Source organism: Brassica oleracea, chromosome C4 (assembly GCF_000695525.1).
Source record: "Brassica oleracea var. oleracea cultivar TO1000 chromosome C4, BOL, whole genome shotgun sequence".
Taxonomy (NCBI): Eukaryota; Viridiplantae; Streptophyta; class Magnoliopsida; order Brassicales; family Brassicaceae; genus Brassica; species Brassica oleracea.
The window spans coordinates 4,653,268-4,672,437 of NC_027751.1; the positions used below are offsets into that span (position 1 = coordinate 4,653,268).

Genomic DNA, 19,170 nt, shown 5'->3' on the forward strand with positions numbered 1-19,170 from the left:
ATTCGAATTTCAAACATTTCAAAACACTATTATCAGATCAAATCTCATATCTAATTTTTTATAAAAGATTTTATTCCAGGTTCGAGATCTTAAACTACTTTGGGCTTAGCCTATGACAATTTTCTCCGAATTAAAAAGTATCAGAACTGTTTAGAGTTGAGCTTTTGGCTCGAATAAAGCTAAAGACCGTTGGAGTTTGAGGAACCAAAGTGTTTTTTTATTATCATGCCTGAGTTCCCGGACACGGCTTATCTCAAGTGCTGTTAAGAACCGTCAGTAAACACAATCTTGTGCATCGAAACTGGATGATTCAACCGAGATTGAGACTTTTTCTTTTCTAATTTAGATGCTCATATTCGATTCATTTTAGATCTTCATATGCATTATGCCTTTCCACTTTCACATGCCACTTTAAGAGACAAAGCTAATCTTACTAAACTCTTCTTTTTATGTAATCATCATTTCATTGGTGTCCTAGGACGCAAGAGACGATCATATGCATGTACACACCAATTATGTGCTTTCAACAGGCAAATGAAAATCATGTAAAAACCCCTTACAAAGAAGATAGAAACAAAAAAAAAAAATGCAGAAAGTGAAGTTGGGAAGTAGAGAAGACTATGGTTTTGCCCCCATTTCCAAGAGAGTTCTCACTAGTCACCACCATAAGCACACACTTTAAAGCCAAATCTTCCAACCTTTTGAATCAATTTCTCTCATCAAGACCACATCCATCTGCAAATAGCAGAAAATGAACAAATCAGTGGATAAGAGTCCTTTCATTCACTTTGTTTGGTTTGGTTTTGCCAAGAACAGACTATTAACTGACCTCAAATGAAAGGATCAAATCTTTGTAGACATCATGAACTTATTAGACTTCTTCTCCGCAGGCTTCAAAACCTGAAACGAGCACATAAGGTTCTCATCCACGCTCATCATCGCACCAGCATTATCAAACTCCCCACAGTAGTTAGGAGCTGAGAACACCGTCACGAGCTGTCTATCCGCAAAGAACTCATAGCCATCTTCCACAACCTGCCATAAGAATATCCATTAACAAAAGCAGCAGAGAATCAAACAGAGACATGATCAAACCCTAACCTGATGAGCACGGCACACAAGATCCAAATCATGTTTCTCCAGAAACTCAGAGACTTTGTCCGGACCAAACGTGTACGAAACGCCTCTATCATTCATCCCCCATCCCTTAACATCTGTCCCAGGATCAGACCAGAGCAAATCACAGAGCAGACCAGTGTCAGGAATCATAGTCGGACGTGGCAAGCTTCTAACCTCATCCAAATGGTTAAGCTCCGGAGAAAGCCCACCGTGCATACACAGTATCTTGTCGTCTATAAGCGCAGCAACGGGGAGACAATTGAAACAGTCTGTGAAAACCTTCCACACCCTCACGTTAAACCTCCTTTTGCACTCGTCGTAGAATCCGTATATACGGTTGATAGAAGCACACTCGTGGTTTCCTCTGAGTAGAAAAAAGTTGCCTGGGTATTTGATCTTGTAAGCTAGTAAGAGACATATGGTTTCGAGACTCTGTTTGCCTCGGTCCACGTAGTCTCCGAGGAAGAGATAGTTGGCGTTAGGAGGGAAGCCACCGTACTCAAACAGCCTCAGCAAATCACTGTATTGCCCATGTATGTCACCTGGTTTTGAGACATTAGAACGTGATGAGATTGAGATTCTCCAATAAAGTCAACAGTTACTATACTAATAAAGAAGAAGTGATGTTTTCAAACAGTTCCCAAGGAAAATAGCATTGCAAAAAAGCAAAGAGATGCTTCTCCATGTTCTCTCATTTTATTCAAACCGACCAAACTTGCAAGAAAAAAACGCATTTAATGATCACAGAACATCTCTTCAACAGAACTAATTAACATATTCAAATGAAATCTTCAAGAAACTGATAGGCATTTTACAAATGATTATTGATTATAGGGACACTGGTCAATATGAGAACAATCTGGCATTGCAAAAATCGAACCTTTTCTACCTGTTTACAGTATCCAACAACCATTACATAGTAAACAAGACAAACCAACGCTTTAATCAAAGAAACTCCACGAAAGATCAAACCTTTTCTCAGTAAGAATCAACTCAACAAAGAACCCAATTCAATTTCACAAAGAAAGCCCACAAAGTCTCACACTTTCCAACACTACGAACCCTAAAACCAATTGGGTAACCAAAGAATCGAATTGGGTTTTCGATTAAAACATTACCGCAGATTTTGATGGGCGCCTCGAGCTCCAGCAAATTGGGTTGCTGAAGGCAGATGTCTCTGGCGGTACTGCAAAGCTGTTTGATCTCGGCTTCCGAGAGCTGGACTTGCTTCCCCGGTCTAGCTAACCGGACCTCCGTGAGGCGCCGGATTATATCATCGAGAACCGCCGACTCAATCGCCGTCGTCGCCATCAACAGAACAACAACAGCAAGAAAAGAAAAAAAAGCCCTAATTTTTATCAACCAATCAATCAATCAGTGAGAAAAGGAGTTACGCGCAAAGACCTTTTGAATTTATTTTTCTGAAAGTTCACATTATTATTTTAATGGGAAAGATAATTGGAGAAACTGAGAGTGTGTGTGTCTGTGAGTGAGATGGGAACGAAGGTAAGGAGCAGTGGAACGACACTGTATAACAAGACTCTTCAGCGTTTAACAGATAATGGGCCGTGTAACTAGTCCAATAATGTAGTGACGGCCCATTATCCATTAAGATAAAAAAAGAAAGCAAGTCTCTGTTTTTTTAGACTGAACACTCCCGATGTTTTTTAGATATTACTCCATGTATGTTACTATGTATTGCTATCTTTGGTGTTTCTAGTTATCAGTTATTTTATGACAATATATCATCAAAACTGAAAATATGAACAAAAATCTTTAAAAATTACCGCTAAAAATATTTTTAATTGATTTATTTTATGATAAAAACGTGTACGATTATAAGTTTTAAATTTGCTTAAAATTTGGATGTATGACATTAATTAACTTTTTTTTTTTGAAACTCATTAATTAACTTTTACCCTGATAAAAAGGCATATTTATAATTTAGTATGATTTCAAATCCATCTATACTGTTTTTGTTTTGTATAAGACATCAACTTATCTAAATTGAATATTATATATTCACGAGGATGAGGAGTGAGGAGTGAGGAGTGAAGAGGAAAAAGAAGTAGGGGGAAAATGTTATAATACACTATACTATGTTTATAAATAAAATATTATATTATAGTGTTATTATTATATTATAAATGATTATATTGGTTGTTGGAGAAGAAAAATATAATAGGAAAAAATTGTATATCCATTTTTTTTTCACGCTAAAAATCATTATATTAACTTCAACACTATTGTTACAAACTAGGCCGGCGATTACAAGTAATCCCGGAATAACAGGCCGGCGGAGTAGACAAACATCCCCGGAATCATGAGCCCACAAAAGGGAGACAATATGTAAACATAAAACTAACCGAAAGAGAGATACAACACGAGCTTACAACTAGAACATCATGAACAGTTAAAACAGATCCATAATGGAGATAGTACAATTTGCATGTGGACTTAGAATGAGAACCTTGGAGAGACGATAGAGACAAGCTTGATCAAACCACCGAGAGAGAAACCTCCTATAGTGAATGGCTCAAACAATTGAAAGTCCAAAGCAACAAGATCCGGAGAATAAAAGAACAATTTATTTTCCTGTCTACAAACCGGATACGGCGGAGTCGAAGGGATAACGACTTGAAACGCCTGCTTGAAGCTTGCGAAAGAAACAGATCTCGATCAGATCTAAAGGTTAATGACAAGGAGCCAATGCCTTCAACACCAGATTCTGACGCATGCACAAAGACACGAGACAGAAGATCGAATCAGTGAAGAAACCAAAATAACTCAAATCCAACATGCAAAGCAACAGAAGACAAAAGAGACTGGATCAGATCAAACATGTAGGACAAGACCTAACCGGAGATGTCTAGAAGGAGCTTGAACTGTATGAGGAAGATCTTCAGACCACTCGCAACCATTCCGATACGGATCGAAACTAGATCTGGATCTAGAAATATCTACCGCTGAGAAAGGAGTGAAAAGAGAAGATTTTTATCAAAAGAGAGAATCTAAACCCGACTCTGGCTCTATGAGAGCAGCCGGAGCCGGTGAATAGAAGGATATGTCGGAGCTTTTTAGAGAGAGGTTGGAGGAAATTCTTAGAGAGAGAGAATCGAATTGTATATCCATTTAAATTGTATGAAAAATGTTGTAAGAACCGAGTGTCGATTATAATTTTCACAATGAAAATACAGATTTATCATAAATATATGAATTTTGTTATAAATATGGATTATTCTATTAAATTAATTCAGTTGTTATAAATCATTCCGGTTGATTCGACAATGTTTCACAACTTAAAACTTTATCTTATACCGTTATCAATCGTCATGTGTGTATAGTATATACTATATTTGTAAGTCTTGTTTTTTTTTTCTGTTCTTGTTTAAGAAAACTATAGTTGTGACACACGACACGTACGCTGAGGCCTAAATGAGCCCATCCATACAGTAGTTAATTATACCTCTTTTTTCTTTCTTTCTTGATCCTAAAGTTCTTTTTTCTTGAGGTGAAATCCCGTAAAGGGTTTTGGTTCACTCTTTCCAACTCACCTCCACGTTTCTCATCTCTAGGCTTTTTTTCACCAAAGATCTTTACAGGTACAAAGTTATAAGAATTTTTAACAAGTTGGATAAGATGTATCATAAGATAAGAAAGTAAATTGATAGTTTTAGGTGATTAAAGACAAATGCTGCGGGTGTTGGATTTTGCATCGACTACTCCCTATAGCCTCACCTTTCATATGATGTATATACTTTTTCTTTGATAAAGTGATGCTTATACTTTATTTTGTAACAATAATCATATAAATCACAGTAATATTCTCTCTGGTCCAAATATCGAGGAGCCGTCGGCCATCAACTATTTTGACGCCGGTGAGGCCTCCGGCCGCCGGCGTCGCGATCTCTGTCAGGATTTCTGCTCAGCCTCTCGCTCCTCTACATCTTCCGCTCGCTCCACCATAATTTGCTCTGTTTTTTTTCTCTTGTGTGACTCTCTAGGTGACAAATCTCAACCGAGACTGTCTCTTGCCGTGAGAAGAAGAGATCTGTGTTTCCGTTTCGGTGTTTGTGTCACCAGACTCGTGACTCTCTGGGGGACTCCCCACCGCTCCGCCGTTCCTGTCAACATCAACCACAGTGACTCACTTTCGCACCACGTTTGCTATTCTGGACCAATGACGGTGAAATATTCAACGCGCGTAGTAGCTACACCGCAAATCCCTAGACCCATGCCTTCCCGGCTAGATCTACCGTCGGCTTCGCCGACTAGATCTACTGCCACCTCCGCCATCCCAGTTACTCACGCCTCATCTTCCCGCTACTCCTGCTCCGAAGACCTTCACCGGATGCCACTCCTTCGACCGTCGCAATCTCTTCCCTCGTCCATAGTTTCCGGCATTTTGAAGTCCTGTGTGGTTGGGATTCCACCGTTTACCAGGCTTTCAGGGCTGGAATCTCGATGTCTGTTAAGTTTGAGCGCTCCCCGGTCCGCTACCACCTTATTCATCTCGAAAGTATACCCTCACCTCGAAAGCATACCGGTTTGGCAGTCTCCTCTGGGTTTCCGAGAAGATCTGTTGGGTTTCAACCGCTTGCTCCGGTGAGCATCCATCTCCACCGTTCCGCGTTCCCGTCTCCTCACCACCCATCTCCACTTTCGGCGTATCTCCCAGGTACTCCCCGTCTCCGGTAAAGCGAATTTTTGTCTCCAACCCGAGGGTACTAAGTTTATGGGTCTGGCCCTTTCAGTCTTGTGGTATAAGAACTGTAAAAGTGACTATGCGATTGACTCCTGATGTGTGGGTTTGTGTGAAGAACTTCAAGATTTATGATGGATTCATTAGGGTCTTTGTTATGCGATTATTGTTATACCTCTCTTTTATGAAGATTGTTTCGGTGGATACACCGTGTTTGCTTACGGCTTCAACCTCTTCCTCTACCGAGAAGAGTACTTTACAACCATGCCTCCTCTCTATGAAAGGAGATGTTTTCTCGGGTCTATTACCGAGGCTTTGCTTCAGTTTACTCACCGGTTTGTTATCTTGTGGAGCGGTCTGTACGGGACCTAAAGATGCAATCGAGAATAATTTGATTGTTCTCGTTGGTGAGGGCTGTCTCTCAACGTCGCCTTGTGTGACTATTCTCCAGCTGTCCGACTTTGTCGGGAAGGCTTTTTTGACGCATTTAAGTTTTGTTTTGAATTCGCTGTCACCTTCTTCGAAAGATTTATCTGATTTAGTTTTATCTATCTCAGTACTTTATGCTTTCTTGCAAAGAGTATGTAATATTCCCTCTTGTATTGTATGAATGAATGAAACTAAGTGGTGTTTCAAAAAAAAAAAAAAATCATATAAATCACAGTAAAATAAATTGATTTATCCATTATACAGAAAAAATGATTTAAGAAATAAACTGAAGGTTCAAAATATACCTAAACTAAGAAGCCTAAAATTTATATATATATATATATATTTTTTTTTTTTTGAAACTGTTAAGATTTTTATATTTCAAAACCAAATTTCACACAATACAGAAAAATCTCGAGATCACTTGTTTCTATTCAGAAATATGGAAACATCTCGCCTCAAAGCTCGTCCAAGTAGCATACACCACGGCAGGGAATCAAGTCATTGATATTCTATACAAAGCTGTCTTTCACGATACAACAATGTTTCTTGCGAGATACACCTTTTAAAATGTTGTCTAGTGTCTACTACATATGAAAGGGAAAAACAATCACCAGCATGAAGAAACACCATAATTAACCACCGTTTAGCTTGGTCAAGCAAATCAACAAGATTGTTCGAAACAGGCTGATATCGGGATCAGGAATAGGCGAATTGTTTGTAGCAAATCCATAGAAGCTAGAAGAAATCTGTATTCATATGAAATCTGTATTTTTCATATGAATTCAATGTAATACAAATTCGACACAAAAAACAAACTAATTCATTTCATTCTAATTTTTTTTTTGGGTTGAATACAATTTAGCTGACAGAGAGTGTTGTAGAACTTTGACAGTTTTGTAGAATATATAAAATTAGTTAAAACTATATTATAATAAATTAAACAGAATGTATTATTTAAATGAGATGTTCCAAAAATAAGCAGCTTTAATCAAAACAAGGTACGTGATCGTCCATACATAGATTGACTTTAGCAAGTTGATAAAGAACTGATCAGATCTCAAGGTGAAAACTGGTCCTGGAAAAGCTAGATTTGATCTGATGCTGTCTTTAATACAAACTATTAACTTTGATTTATGAAAAAAATTACATTAAAGTAATTGTAGGTTAAGCTTTTGTTCTGTAAAAATTGAGTGTTTTATTCCACTTTGAAGCCTCTTTCACCTTTGTGTCGTCATCAAGGGTCATGACCTTCCTTATATATTGATGCCTCAAATTATACTATTATAATTGGTCCTCTCCTTTGTGTTTTCATAAAGCAATTTGCGTTTAACGTTGCAAAAGCGCATCTTTATCGTGTACAGCCTAAAGTCACGCCACCGTAAGAAAAAGAGACACTAACAAACAAATAACATTTAACAATGTAAAGCACATAACGTAACAATGTCTTATGAGGACATGCAACTTAAAATTCAAATCCTAGATAAAGGTAGCTGGTGAAAGCCTAGCCTTTTAGTCCATTTATCTAATTAGGATTCATTTCTATACCACAAGATTTGAGGTTCGAATCCTACAATGCAATTTATTTTCAATTATGTAGATTTTAAGAGAAAATTTTGGAAAAAAAATCAACATATATAATACAAGTACAACTGTACAACCGTTAGAAGTAAATCTTCATAAAATGCGATGCAAATATGATTTTTATATAATTTATAATTATCGATTATAAATCAATTTGTAATAATTATCATAATTTATAATTATCATAATTTATAATTATTCTCTATGATAGATAGTGTCAAAAAGATAGTTGTAGTTGAAGATGCAGTAATTACTCAAGACTAAACCAAAATCAACACCTAAACCGAAGAACTAACCCTACAATATCATAGCAGACCAAAGTTAGACCACAAAACTTATTTGGTATAGTAGGACTGGACCGTGACAGCGTCGCCATCGAAACCCAAAAAGAAGTTTTTTATTATTATTTTCGTTTACAATTTTCACTTTTTTTTTTTTTTTTTGATAATCCAGGGTTCTCCACTTACGTGGATCATTCCCTGGGCCCGGTTAGACAGCGGTCCACTTCACCCGGGAGGGCTTAAACCTGGGCTGGGGACAAGGTCCAACACCCAGTACCGCGTTTGATGACAGGATGGGCAGTTCCCCTCCGCCTGGCGTCGAACCCGGAAGCATGACAGTTGGCCCCCAAGGTCTTTACCAAACTAGCTACCACATCCCCTCAACAATTTTCACTTTTGAGATTAATTTTTGAAAAAAATTGAAAAAGAGAGAAGCTTTAAAAGGTTTCAACTCTCTTCATCCTCCCCACACCGTTGTTTGAGATATTCTCCGCCTCAGCAAAAATATAAATATTCTCTAGAAAAACATCACTTTCTCTCTGTTCCTTTCCTTTCAGAAGTTTAGCATCTCCTTTTCTTTCTTTTTTTCTTTATATTTTTTAGCCCGATCTCTTCTGCAAAGATTCTCTCTTTTCATATATGTTTTTATTCTCTCTAATAACAATTAATGACTTATAACTTCATCTTCTTCCCTCTTCTTTCTTCTTCCTCCTTCTTTGCTTCTCTCTAGGGCTGTCGTTTTCTCTTCACTCACACGTTTTTAAAGATATATAACACACGTGTGAGACATTCTTCATCCTCATATGGATTCTTCTTCCTCGTCCTCATCTTCTTCTTCATACGGTGTTGCTCATGTTAGCCATATCTCCAATCCTTGTATCTTTGGTGCGTTTTTTTTTTCTTTCCAAAATATTTGCCCATGCACCGTGTTTAGAAACTTGCTAACCTAATAACATTTTTCATAAAATAATAGGGGAAGCTGGGTCATCATCTTCATCAACATACAGAGATAAGAAATGGAACTTGATGAAATGGGTGGGTAAGCTTTTCAAGAGTGGCTCTAGTGGTGGTGGTGCTCGCACTAATCATCATCCTCCTCAGTTTCAAGAGGACGAGAACATGGTCTTTCCTCTACATCCTTCATCTTTGGTAAATATTTTCTTAAAATATAGACTGAATAACTAATCGTTAAGGTTAATTAATATTTTCTTTCTTTTAGACCTGCACGTATACTATAGACACGTGATTTCTAATATTAAAGCAATATGCAAAAGACGTGTGAATATTACTACTGTTTTTCATTGTTTTTTTTTTTTGAGAAAAAAATCTGTTTTTCATTGTTTCTCATGTTTATCATGGGTCTTGTAGTTGTACATTCTGTGAAATTGTCGCATCCATGAAACTAATAATTATTTGGTACATTTGTTACCTAATTGTTGCATTGGCTTTTAATGCTTTAATCGAGATGATGTTACAATGTGACGACAAAGTTAGGTAGAAAGAGGTTCATATGTCGGTTCAATTAGGACAATTTCTTGTATACGACGAATATTAGCATTAGTAATGGTTATGAGTTAGTTTGATATAAGTATTAATTTTTGTTGAATTTCTGTATAATTAGTGTATTATTATGGAATTCTAATTACTATATTAATACTAAAACATAAATTAATAAGTATTTTAATTTTATTTTCAAGTTAATATGACTACGTATCTCTTTGGGTTAGGAATATAATTCTCAATCCACGAAATAAAAAATGAACACAAATCACCCATTACATGTTGGAAGAGTTGTATTAGATTTGAGGTGGCCTACTTTGATACCCATAAGCACTACTAACGATATTTAGTCACCTAGCTAGAATCTCTAAAAGATGAAATCGATATATATGGTGGACAATTATTTTTTTTTCTAATTTTTATATGCTAAACTATTTCATCAAAATATTTTTTTTTACCGCTGATGTCATGATAAACGAGTTAATTTTTACCATTTCAAAATTGAAATAGTACTGTCCAAATTTGCGACGTATAACCCATATAACTTGTTTACAAAAAGGTTCATTTACATTTTTGGATGTTCATGTTAACAAATCAGGACGATCGTTCGAGAGGGGCACGGGACAAAGAAGAATTCGATCGTGCAATGTCACTTTCTCGAGCTGACGATAGGAGGCGGCCACATGGTATCTCTTCTTTTACATTTATGAATACATATTAAATTAGAGAAAATCAGAGCTAATTAAACACATCATTTCTGTAAATTAGAGATTGAATTGTTTTATTTGAACAGGATATGGCTGGTCTATGGATAACAATTCAGATTTTCCAAGGCCTTTTCATGGTGGATTGAATCCACCATCCTTCATTCCACCTTATGAACCTTCCTATCAATTCCGACGAAGACAAAGGTACAACAAAACATATTTAATTCAGTTTTATGTAATAATAACTTCAAATTGTTTTTAAAATGCTATAAATATGGTGTTTGCTGAGTTTTATGAACTTCTCACTCAGAACAAATGGGTGATAAATGAACTAGTCCAAATCTTTTACGATTATCTTATCAAAACTCTAGAATCCAAATGTAGAGTTTACATTCTTACATACATTAGAGATTAATGCTCGTGGTCCATTAATATCTACTAATCTCAATAGTGTTTGCTATATTTTATAGCAGAATATGTGGAGGTTGCAATCGTGATATCGGAATGGGGAACTACCTAGGATGCATGGGAACCTTCTTTCATCCTGAATGCTTCTGTTGCCACTCTTGTCGTTACCCTATCACTGAGCATGAGGTATCTTTACATATATCCACACTATAATACATATGAATATATTATATACTTGTATACTTGTATGTTTGAAGTGAGTTACTAAGGTTGTATGTTATTGTTTTCTCGCTTGGTTCAAAGTTCTCTCTATCAGGAACCAAACCCTATCATAAGATTTGTTTCAAAGAGCTTACTCATCCTAAATGCGAAGTTTGTCACCATTTTGTAAGTAACTATACAACCACATTATTGGATTCTCGCATGTCACATGTTAAAATACTGGACTAATTTCATAATACTCTTCGTAGATCCCAACTAATGATGCTGGCTTGATCGAGTATCGATGCCATCCATTTTGGAACCAAAAGTATTGTCCATCTCACGAATACGATAAAACGGCTCGTTGTTGTAGCTGCGAACGTTTGGAGGTAATCAAATATTAATAATGAAATATAACATCGCTTCTTGATTATTGATAAGTTTATACAAATCAATACCGTTTTTTCTTTGTTGTGACCATGAAGTCATGGGACGTGAGATATTACACGTTAGAAGATGGGAGAAGTTTATGTTTAGAATGCATGGAAACCGCGATAACTGATACTGGAGATTGTCAACCACTTTACCACTCGATACGAGACTATTACGAAGGAATGTACATGAAACTTGAGCAACAAATACCTATGCTTCTTGTTCAACGAGAAGCTCTCAATGACGCTATCGTCGGAGAAAAAAACGTAATCAATGATCGTTAGACTTTATACATAACATTTCTCGTTGAGTTTCTCTCAAATCACATTAAGCTTCCTTTGTTTTTCTTTTCCCATAGGGATACCATCACATGCCAGAGACAAGGGGTTTATGTTTGTCTGAAGAACAGACAGTCACAAGTGTAAGTCTTCTCAAAATATTGTTAGAAAGCTTAACTTAATTTCTGATTCTAAATAGTAATTTGCTCTGTTTTGTTTTCATGTTTGGTTCTTCAAAGGTTCTTAAAAGACCGAGACTTGGCGCTCACCGTCTTGTTGGTATGAGGACTCAACCGCGGAAGCTTACACGAAAATGTGAAGTCACTGCGATTCTCGTTCTTTACGGCCTCCCAAGGTACTTAGATATTACTTGCTCAGCTCTCAAATTCGCTTTTGGACCATTGCATGGTCGATAAAGATGGCAAATGATACTAAATTAATGACGATTTGGTGGTTGAAGATTACTCACAGGAGCAATTCTCGCCCACGAGCTGATGCATGGATGGCTAAGGCTCAAAGGTACTTACTATACTCTCAATTAATTTATTTTCTTAACCAAAAAAGTGAGAATCTTGGTTTGGTTCCGTTTGAAATCGGATCAGTTTAGATAAAATGAATAATTATGTAATTTTAAAATAAAATTTATGTAATATACAATATTTTAATATCTACTAGATTGTGGTTTATTATCTTTCATTTCATTCCTTGACAATATAATTGGTTTTGTTTATATTTTAGTTCCTCTTTTTGGTTTAAATAAAGTAATCCAACTGACTTATAAGCATTTGGAAACGTTTCTTGAATTTCTTGTTCATTAATTTAGTACCACTACAAAAGAAAAGCATCTTAACTCGTTTTAATTTATTAATTTCATTAGGGTATAGGAACCTTAATCCTGAGGTAGAGGAAGGTATCTGCCAAGTCCTCTCTTACATGTGGCTTGAATCGGAAGTTCTCTCAGATCCTCTTTCAAGAAACGTGCCCTCAACGTCATCATCAGGCGCCACTTCATCATCATCGTCCTCGTTTTCTAACAAGAAAGGAGGGAAATCAAACGTGGAGAAGAAGCTTGGAGAGTTCTTTAAGCATCAGATAGCACACGACGCGTCTCCAGCTTATGGAGGAGGTTTCAGAGCAGCAAATGCAGCGGTTTCTAAGTACGGTCTGCATCGTACACTCGATCATATCCGCTACACTGGAACTTTTCCTTTGTGAATTTACCAATGACGTCCTTTGTTATGTTTCTTTTATCTTTTACTATATGGTCTTTGATTTGGATTGGATGGATCACACAAAAGGGTTTGTTTTTAACTTTTTATAGAAACTCGGAACTGACTTTGTCTCCCCCTGGATTTTGAATGGGAGGATTTGTTGTTTGGGGTTTCTTAAAGAACGATTATTGAATAATATTAGTAACAAAAAAATATCAATTAGTTTCCTACCAGTAATTTATGTTAAGACAAATTATGAATAATATTGTTGTAATTTAATTTCAATGTATCGAGATATGTCATAAAAATCAAAACATACTCTATCCTCATAAAATGATATTCATAAAAATCTCTCCACAAATGAAATTAAAGAAAAACGTAGAACTCAATATATTTTTTTGTTCCGAGTACAAAGCTCACTCTTACCATTTCTCCCTTTTTACACCACCTGGTCTCAGTCTCTATGCTTAACACAATTGCTAATGTTTTCTTTCCCCGAGAGGGTTTGTATAATTTCATCTTGCAGCGAATCAACGCCTCATTCCTTTAACCGGCATCGAACCGGAACTAATCGATTCAATGCCCCAATTTGGTTCTTCCTCATCGCTTGCTTCATCTGACCGCCACCTCAATCCGCCAGTGTTGTTTCTGCTCTCGGTGGCCAAGGCATTGTTGTTGTCCTTCAAGCTACCATTCGTGAAATATAAAGATTAAGAGTGGACATAAGAACTAAACCCAAAGTCCTCAAACCGGGTTCTTGTGCAAACCAAACGATAACACAATAGTTTATAAAAGGAAAAAGAGAGGAAATGTACCTTGAATACATGTCCATTGGATCATCCAGAGATATGAATTCTTTGTCTGGTTGCATCCTAGTGCCAAAGAAAGTGGATTCCGGTCTCTGTGTAGAACCATTGAGATGGTTGGTGCTACGTTTCACTGTTACCGGATTGTTTGTTGTTGCACGGCTGAGATAAGGAGAGCTCATGTTGTTATCAACATTTGTTTATGGGGAGGTTCTTCAGTCCTTTTTCCCTTGAGCTGACTGTTTCCACGAGCTCTATCAAGATCTTTGAACGGAGTGGACCCTTCACCGAACTTCAGAGTCTTGGTTATGCTTCCAACTTCATTCATATGTCCTCTATTTGTGCTTGTATATAACCTTCCATGGGAAGCGCTTCCTATCAGATGACTGGGCTGAAAAGGGCTGCCGTTATTAGCCAGCCGCAGGCTCTCTAGCGCCAGCGTCCTTAGCCCGTTGGAGAAATATCGAGTTAATAGAATAGGGAACTGAAGAAGAAATCATCTCAGGTTGTTGTGCATCAGCAAGATCAGAGTTTTTTTCTGCTTCAGAAGCACTTTCAGAGGTATCTTTCATCTCAGAATATGGTCCAGACCTAACATGCTGTTGCTGAATTGCTGGAAGTATGTCTATGGTTTTATCCTGTTTCAAAGCATAGACACACGGGAGGGTTTAAATTTCATGTTGAAGTAGCCAATATAAAGTATATTAGCATCAAGAGGCTACTAAGCACTAAAACGCAGGAAGGTGAAAATTTGAGTGTGCAGGATTTTAACCAGGAAAGGAGAAAGGGTTCACTTGTACAAAGAAAGGGGGCTGGAAGACTTACAACTAACTCTTTTCTCCAACGACTCTGCGATAGCATTCTGATCATTGCTTCTTCCCCAATTTGATTTTCTGATACGACAGCCTCTTCAATTTTTTGGAGCCTAAAATCAACTTGGTATGCCTGGATGTAACGGTAGCGCTGCAGCCATGCAAACAACCAGCAAATTCCATTCAAAGACAGATCAAAATGGCCAACTATATATAGAAGACAAAATAAGCAGTGTTGATGGTGACGCACTTTGCATGGTTGGTCAAATCATTTCATACTTTCTTATTACTCTCAACATCCTAGACAACGTCAAGCTCCAATAATGAAAGAACATTGAACTCCAATAAACATACGGGTATTTAGTTTGATGACCTTACTAACCATTTGGCCTTTTAATGCTACTTTCAAGCTGACAAAGCATTTTCAGTCCATGTTGTCAAGTGAAGTTATTAAAAATGAAGATATAGTTATTTACCTGAAGATAGAATACAACCAAAAGACTTCCCACAGCTGATGACGGGTCATCAGTTGCAGAGTCTAATAGGCACCTGTGCAGATATTTCTCTTCATCTGGGTTCCAAGGCAACTCAATGATTCGATCAACTACGTTTCTCCTAATAGATAGACAACAAAATTCGTTGACAAGTATCTTCATCCATTCCTTCCAACTCCATCTGTCTGGATCATCAGACACATGTTTCTCAGCTCCATTTTTTAATTTATGCTCCTTCACTTTCAAGCATAGTGTCCTTTGGTATGTGAATGCTTCACTCAGAAGACCACATTCCACTCTTACACGAACAGCTGTGACAGCTTCTCCAATTGACACCAGTTCTGACACGTCATCACGACCAGACCAACGCATGACCATAAGAGCTGTTTCAGGGTTTTCTCTTTCTAAAAGGACTTGTGCAACCTTGGGATATGTTTCTGGACCACTTATTTCAGGAAGAATCTTGCAAGCTTCCTGGAAATTTTGTGAGATACCAGTTAATAAATATTTGGTGTACGTTTGTATATGTTTTAGCGAGGATATTAAAACATACATATTTCCTGGGAATGTTAAAACGTACCTCGAGTGCGTCTTCTGAAGGATCATCAAGAAGATAAAATACAAAAGACTCCAGCAATGAATGCCTTGTTATGCCAAAGGTAGTAGCAAAATCATATATAATGTGCTTCCAGTATTTTTCAGGGGTGGTCCAATGCCGATCAAACAGGTAATACAGAAACTATTTCCTGGTTAAGGGAGCAGCTAAGAAGAAAAACATGGAAAGGTATACTGATTGGTCGTAACTACGAAAAACAAAAATGTAAGGTAATGTCGAACATAGGCGATGATAAAAGGATACAATCGCTTGCTTCGCAACAACCAAATCTGAACTGCCATGCAAAAAGAGTATGTCAACAGCAATTCAAAGATTCTCAAATGGATAAGATCCTGAATTTCCCTCTAATCTGGACCTAAGAAATGATCTCTTATCGTTCTGCAAACATCCAACTTCTAGGTCTGCCCCTATGTCTTGATTGTACTATGGTTCTCTCTCAAGATTTTCTAAAGCATCCTCAATAAAAAGGGAACCACCCTGTATATTGCAATCTTAAGACTGATCTACAGCTTCAGACCATGCACGCTTAATTGCATTTGATTTCCTTTCAAGTACAAAAGCCTTCCACGAAGTGAAATTATAATAACGAGATCTCACATCTTTCAGAAATCCGTGCCTTATGCACCATATCATAATGTCCAGATGCTGAAATAAAAAAAAATAACAATTCGGTAAGCACACCATAAGCTCGGTGATCTTGCACCACTAAGTAAAGAGCTTATATGGTTAAACCACTTTCCGGTCAGGAACCAGATGGTTATCCCTGGATATCTCTTAGTATATCATATAACGACATGGTTAAATATTCCAAAAACATCAATATCCAAGCCGATTATGTAAAAAGACCATTATCATATCTTTTATAAAGCTAAATGTAAAGATTTGCAGTACTAAACACTAATGCAAACCGAATACCAAAACAAGTAGGCATACTTTTGCCAAGATGTTTGGATGTAAGTGAATAAAATCTTAGCTGGCCTGCTTTGTTTTTCTAATGTTCTCCCTAAGCTTCTCCACATCTTCAAGCTGAGGCGAAACAGAACCCTTAAGAGCTGATTCCATAACTTCAAGCACACTACATATGCTAGTCACTTGCTTCGAATACTTGAGGAGGTTATCTAACCACGCTTGCATCTCTTTCGTTTCAAGACTATCTGAGAGCCAGTATTAAAGATAGACAGACCGCACATGTATACTTGCTTAAGAAACATAATTATTCCAGCAGTTAAAAGGATACAGATATGTTGAAGCTCAGCTAAGATGCTCAGGAATGTACGCTTGACCCAATCTTTGACAACAACTTCATCCAGCAAGAAAGCAATGACCGGGTCACTAGATACAGCTGTCTCATCCATACAGACCTTGGTGATATCTATTCACTTTCTGTCAAGGAGATGTCAATTACACATTGAATATATAGAGAAAGATAAAAACACTAAGCATATTTTTTCCATCAGGGAAGGGGCAGGGAACAAGAACTCCTACTACACATGCATAAAAATCTATAAAATTTGCATGGATAATCAGACAGGAAGCTAAAGACTTAAATGCATGTATCAGACATCGAGCATAGATGCAGGAGAAGGATACAATCGCAAACAACAGATATCAAACTGTTGTTCATAGCAACATCGAACAGAGAATAAAGACGATGAACATCAGCTGCCAATTTTGATGTTCATCCTCATCCTCATCCTCATCCTCCTCGTCATGAGTTCTAGATATTAAACCAGCTTCCACACAGTCATAGTAGAGACGAAGCCGAAGTCTATCCCCAGTCCTCGGCAACGAACTTCTACAGATTGGACAAACATCACACCTCTGAGAACACTCTGTGCACAAGGAGGCATGTCCACATGGGATCAACACATAGTTCACAGATCTCCCTACAGCTCGCCAAGCGCATCAACGCCTCCTGTAGCAAGCAAGGTAATGAACTTAAGCAACAAGTCTAAGTACTACAACATAATCATTCATCATTGCCTATCGACATATCCAAGGGCTATAAACGATTCGCTAATGTGAAGCTAGCATAGGCTATTAAAAACCACACTGAAGCTGAATCAATCATCGTCTCGAGGTGGAAGAAGCTAAGGTGTAAATACTCTAAGACTAGGGTTAAGCTTCACGGAAACACAAAATCTACGAAATCGAGAGTATGTATAGAGAAAGAAGACCTGAACAAGCTTGCTACTGTAATTAGGCTGCTTCGGAAGAGATAAGGATCTCGCGGCGGAGGCAGAGCCGTTGATTTCTCTCTCTGATTAGCTTTTCTTCGGGAGAGAAGACCGTAAAGACACTGTTTTCTCTTCTCAAGACGCTCCTTTGACGGGTCGGGTATATTCCGGTTGGATCTTCGGGTTAATATATTATTATGGGCTGTGTGATTATATGGATGGGCCTTCACTTGCGCGCGCGTGGATTCTCTTTTATCGCGGGGCGGGTCTGTTTGAGCAAAAATTATAATGGGCCATGTGATAGTAATGGGCCCGGTTCACGTTAAAAATGTACCGTTAAAACCAAAAATTTACTAAATATTTTGGTAAGTTTTGTAGTGTTTTTGATGGTTGATTTAATTTATCTGGTATGTAGATACCAGAGAGTGAATGTTAAAAAGGCCTTTACAGTTTTCACTTTTTCAGTGCAGTGCATGAAATACAAAACAAATTTAAAAGATTATTTTAAGAAATTTATATCATTAGTACATGATGCTTAGAGGGTGTATTAATGTGAAGTTTGACTTGATTAAATTTTAATGAGATTTTAAATAATTCCAACGAATTGAATAGTTAAAAGTGATTTGTTAAACAATTCAAAAATATCACATGAAACCATAAAATTTGAGTTTTTTTTTTTTAACTATAAGAAACTCCACCCAGACACTTTAAAACCATTTGAAAACATTAAAATTTATAATTAAAATATTTTCAAAAATAATAGATTTTATATTATTTTATGAAATGTCTAATTCAATAACAGTGAATTTTAAATAAAATTTTAAAATTCGTATTTGAATAACAGTGAATTTCTCATTCACTTTTATTTAGCAAAAACAGCAATGACTCCTCGAGGAACCATATTGTTATTTAGATTATGAGTCTACTTCGTCCTCTTTGCCGTCCATTCTGTAATTACTTGTTGGTTTTGTCATCTCAAACCAATACAGTTGAATGATTTAACTATCAAATTCTCCAGCTCACTATCTCCCCCAAACAAAAAGTAAACTATACTAATACTTTATTTGTTTAAAAAGAATAATATCCATTCTATGGACAACCAGATATCAGTGTCTACATCAATTTTTGCAATAAATAACTTATTTTAACCAAGTATTGTATGATAATGATTTCTCTAACTTTTCTTCCTCTATCTGCGTCTTATCACCACATACATACTTTTGAAAAACCAAAACATATGTCGGCCAAATTCATCGTAGATACTGAGAATCTGTGTAGTTAATTTCTGTTTGGAAAAGAGAGGGAGATACTACTTTTTATTGTTTGCATGATCCCTCAGACGCAAATCAACCAAAGCAATAAAAGATAGTCGTCTCGTCGCACAAACTTTTGGGTTCTCACGCGACTTCGGGT

At 37.0% G+C, this 19,170-nt stretch overlaps 2 protein-coding genes and 1 pseudogene across 4 annotated transcripts; 1 reads left to right on the forward strand and 2 right to left on the reverse strand.

Annotated features, from left to right (window-relative positions):
- Positions 1-428: 428 nt before the first annotated feature.
- Positions 429-2,614, reverse strand: LOC106336902 (serine/threonine-protein phosphatase PP1 isozyme 4-like). Its single transcript, XM_013775877.1, has 4 exons — positions 2,238-2,614; positions 1,102-1,661; positions 830-1,035; positions 429-735 (listed from the first exon to the last, which is right to left on the reverse strand). Exons 1-3 carry the CDS (start codon positions 2,428-2,430, stop codon positions 844-846), a joined length of 945 nt encoding a protein of 314 aa, XP_013631331.1. The 5' UTR covers positions 2,431-2,614; the 3' UTR covers positions 429-735; positions 830-843.
- A 6,194-nt stretch (positions 2,615-8,808) lies between these two features.
- Positions 8,809-13,062, forward strand: LOC106339431 (protein DA1-related 2). 3 transcript variants are annotated; one of them, XM_013778233.1, is made up of 12 exons: positions 8,809-9,000; positions 9,089-9,237; positions 10,214-10,301; positions 10,409-10,526; positions 10,793-10,916; positions 11,034-11,117; positions 11,201-11,320; positions 11,417-11,629; positions 11,722-11,784; positions 11,881-11,996; positions 12,102-12,160; positions 12,519-13,062. In XM_013778233.1, exons 1-12 carry the CDS (start codon positions 8,919-8,921, stop codon positions 12,854-12,856), a joined length of 1,554 nt encoding a protein of 517 aa, XP_013633687.1. In that variant the 5' UTR covers positions 8,809-8,918; the 3' UTR covers positions 12,857-13,062. The 3 variants fall into 3 exon arrangements, with proteins under 3 accessions (XP_013633687.1, XP_013633688.1, XP_013633689.1); XM_013778234.1 differs by having other exon boundaries at positions 9,089-9,264; positions 12,519-13,061; XM_013778235.1 differs by having other exon boundaries at positions 9,089-9,264; positions 10,796-10,916; positions 12,519-13,060.
- An 89-nt stretch (positions 13,063-13,151) lies between these two features.
- Positions 13,152-17,844, reverse strand: LOC106337901 (annotated as a pseudogene).
- Positions 17,845-19,170: the final 1,326 nt, after the last annotated feature.